The sequence below is a fragment of the Colobus angolensis genome, unplaced genomic scaffold, assembly GCF_000951035.1.
Source record: "Colobus angolensis palliatus isolate OR3802 unplaced genomic scaffold, Cang.pa_1.0 Scaffold50, whole genome shotgun sequence".
Taxonomy (NCBI): domain Eukaryota; kingdom Metazoa; phylum Chordata; class Mammalia; order Primates; family Cercopithecidae; genus Colobus; species Colobus angolensis.
In genome coordinates this window covers 822,220-823,929 of record NW_012118488.1, presented here as the reverse complement: position 1 = coordinate 823,929, position 1,710 = coordinate 822,220, and the positions used below count along the sequence as shown (strand labels likewise).

The 1,710-nt window shown below is 49.5% G+C and overlaps 1 protein-coding gene across 1 annotated transcript in view; it reads left to right on the top strand.

Annotated features, from left to right (window-relative positions):
* Positions 1–612, top strand: part of PSMB3 (proteasome (prosome, macropain) subunit, beta type, 3) — a 13,834-nt gene extending 13,222 nt beyond the window's left edge. The window contains exon 4 of the mRNA XM_011959834.1: positions 518–612. Coding sequence (XP_011815224.1) covers positions 518–560 — 43 coding nt within the window. The 3' untranslated portion in view covers positions 561–612. The remainder of the gene's footprint in view (positions 1–517) is intronic.
* Positions 613–1,710: the final 1,098 nt, after the last annotated feature.

Sequence of the window (1,710 nt, the reverse complement as noted above, 5' to 3'; positions counted from 1 at the left end):
AAAAAAAAAAAAAAAACAGAAGCGAAGGAGGGAGAGACAGAGGATGGCTGGATTCTCCAGCTAGGCTAGCCAAGACAGAATGTAGAAGGAACAGGTTTGGGGAAAGTGGGTTTGTGGTTGGAGATAGGTTGGGTTTTGAGGTACCTGTTAAGATATCCAGGATCAGAGCCCATCAGACAGCTGCTAAAGCACATGGGAGCCAAATAGGGATTCTTCTCCCTATTTTACAGAGAAGAAACTGAGGCTCAGTGAAGGGACGTGCTATTTGCCCAATGTCACACTGCTGATTAGTAAAAGAAATTCAGGGCTTGACATCTCTTTCACTTCCCTTTACATAATTCTGCTTCCTTCCAAGGAAGGAGCTGAGGGGGGCTTCCCACATCCTGGGAATCATCCCTTACTTCAGGCATGTCTTGAGGCCAGAGCTGGGAACTTTGAGCCTAGAAAAAAGAGAGTTAAGGGACCAAACCAAATCAGCCAGAGGCTGTGGTCTGAAGGGGTCCCACTCTGTTGGCAGGATCCAGAACACCTGTTTGAAACCATCTCCCAAGCTATGCTGAATGCTGTGGACCGGGATGCAGTGTCAGGCATGGGAGTTATTGTCCACATCATGTGAGTATGGGCTGGGAGAAGTCTAGACACTCTGCAGACACCCTGCCTCTCCCTTCTCCACAAGCATACACCCCATTTTCCCAGCCCCCTGGTCAGGTATGAGATAAGAAAGGTGCTTTTGGCTGTCCTGGGTGAGCAAAAGTCCATGACTACCTATGGCTGGTAGCTGGCAGTCTACCCAGCTTTCTCTGGCCTCTGTCAGCTGAGGTTCTGTGACCCGTGCTCACAAGAGACATTTCTTCCTTAACAATGTCCCCAAAGTCTCAGGGATCTGTGTTGGGTTGAGCCACAGCAAAGCTACTACAAATGGATTGAAATTTTAGGTGGCTTGCATCCTCTCTCCAGCCCAGATCTATATGATGTTCTGAGCTCTAGGGACCAATTTCCAAGCCCCAGCCAGCTCCCTAAGTGCCATCCCCCTTGTCCTCTTGTTTGGAGACATCAACAGGAACCTGATTGGATAGAATAGGAGGTGTCCTTCCAACCACTTTCCTACATTGCAGGATAAGCATTTGGACCCTTTCGGGGGATAGCCTGCGTAATTACCATGAAACAATATTTGGCCGGGCACGGTGGCTCATGCCTGTAATCCCAGCACTTTGGGAGGCTGAGGCAGGCGGATCACAAGGTCAGGAGTTCGAGACAAGCCTGGCCAACATGGTCTCTACTAAAATACAAAAATTAGCTCGGCACGATGTGTGCGCCTGTAATCCTAGCTACTCAGGAGGCTGAGGCAGAATTGCTTGAACCTGGGAGGCAGAGGTTGCAGTGAGCCAAGATAGTGCCATTGCACTCCAGCAACAGAGTGAGACTCTGTCTCAAAAAAAACCAAAAAACAGAATTTACCACCGAAGGTTTTTTTATGTTCTTTGGGGTGAAACCATACCTTCTCCTTCCTAAGTGGCTTGTTCTCTAGGCTTGGAGGAGCTCCTTCCCTTCTTCTTCTTTTCTTTTTTGAGATGAGTCTCACTCTGTCGCCCAGGCTGGAGGGCACTGGTGCTATCTGGGCTCACTGCAACCTCCACCTCCTGGGTTCAAGCGATTCTCCTGCCTCAGCTTCCTGAGTAGCTGGGATTACAGGCACATGCCACCACGCCT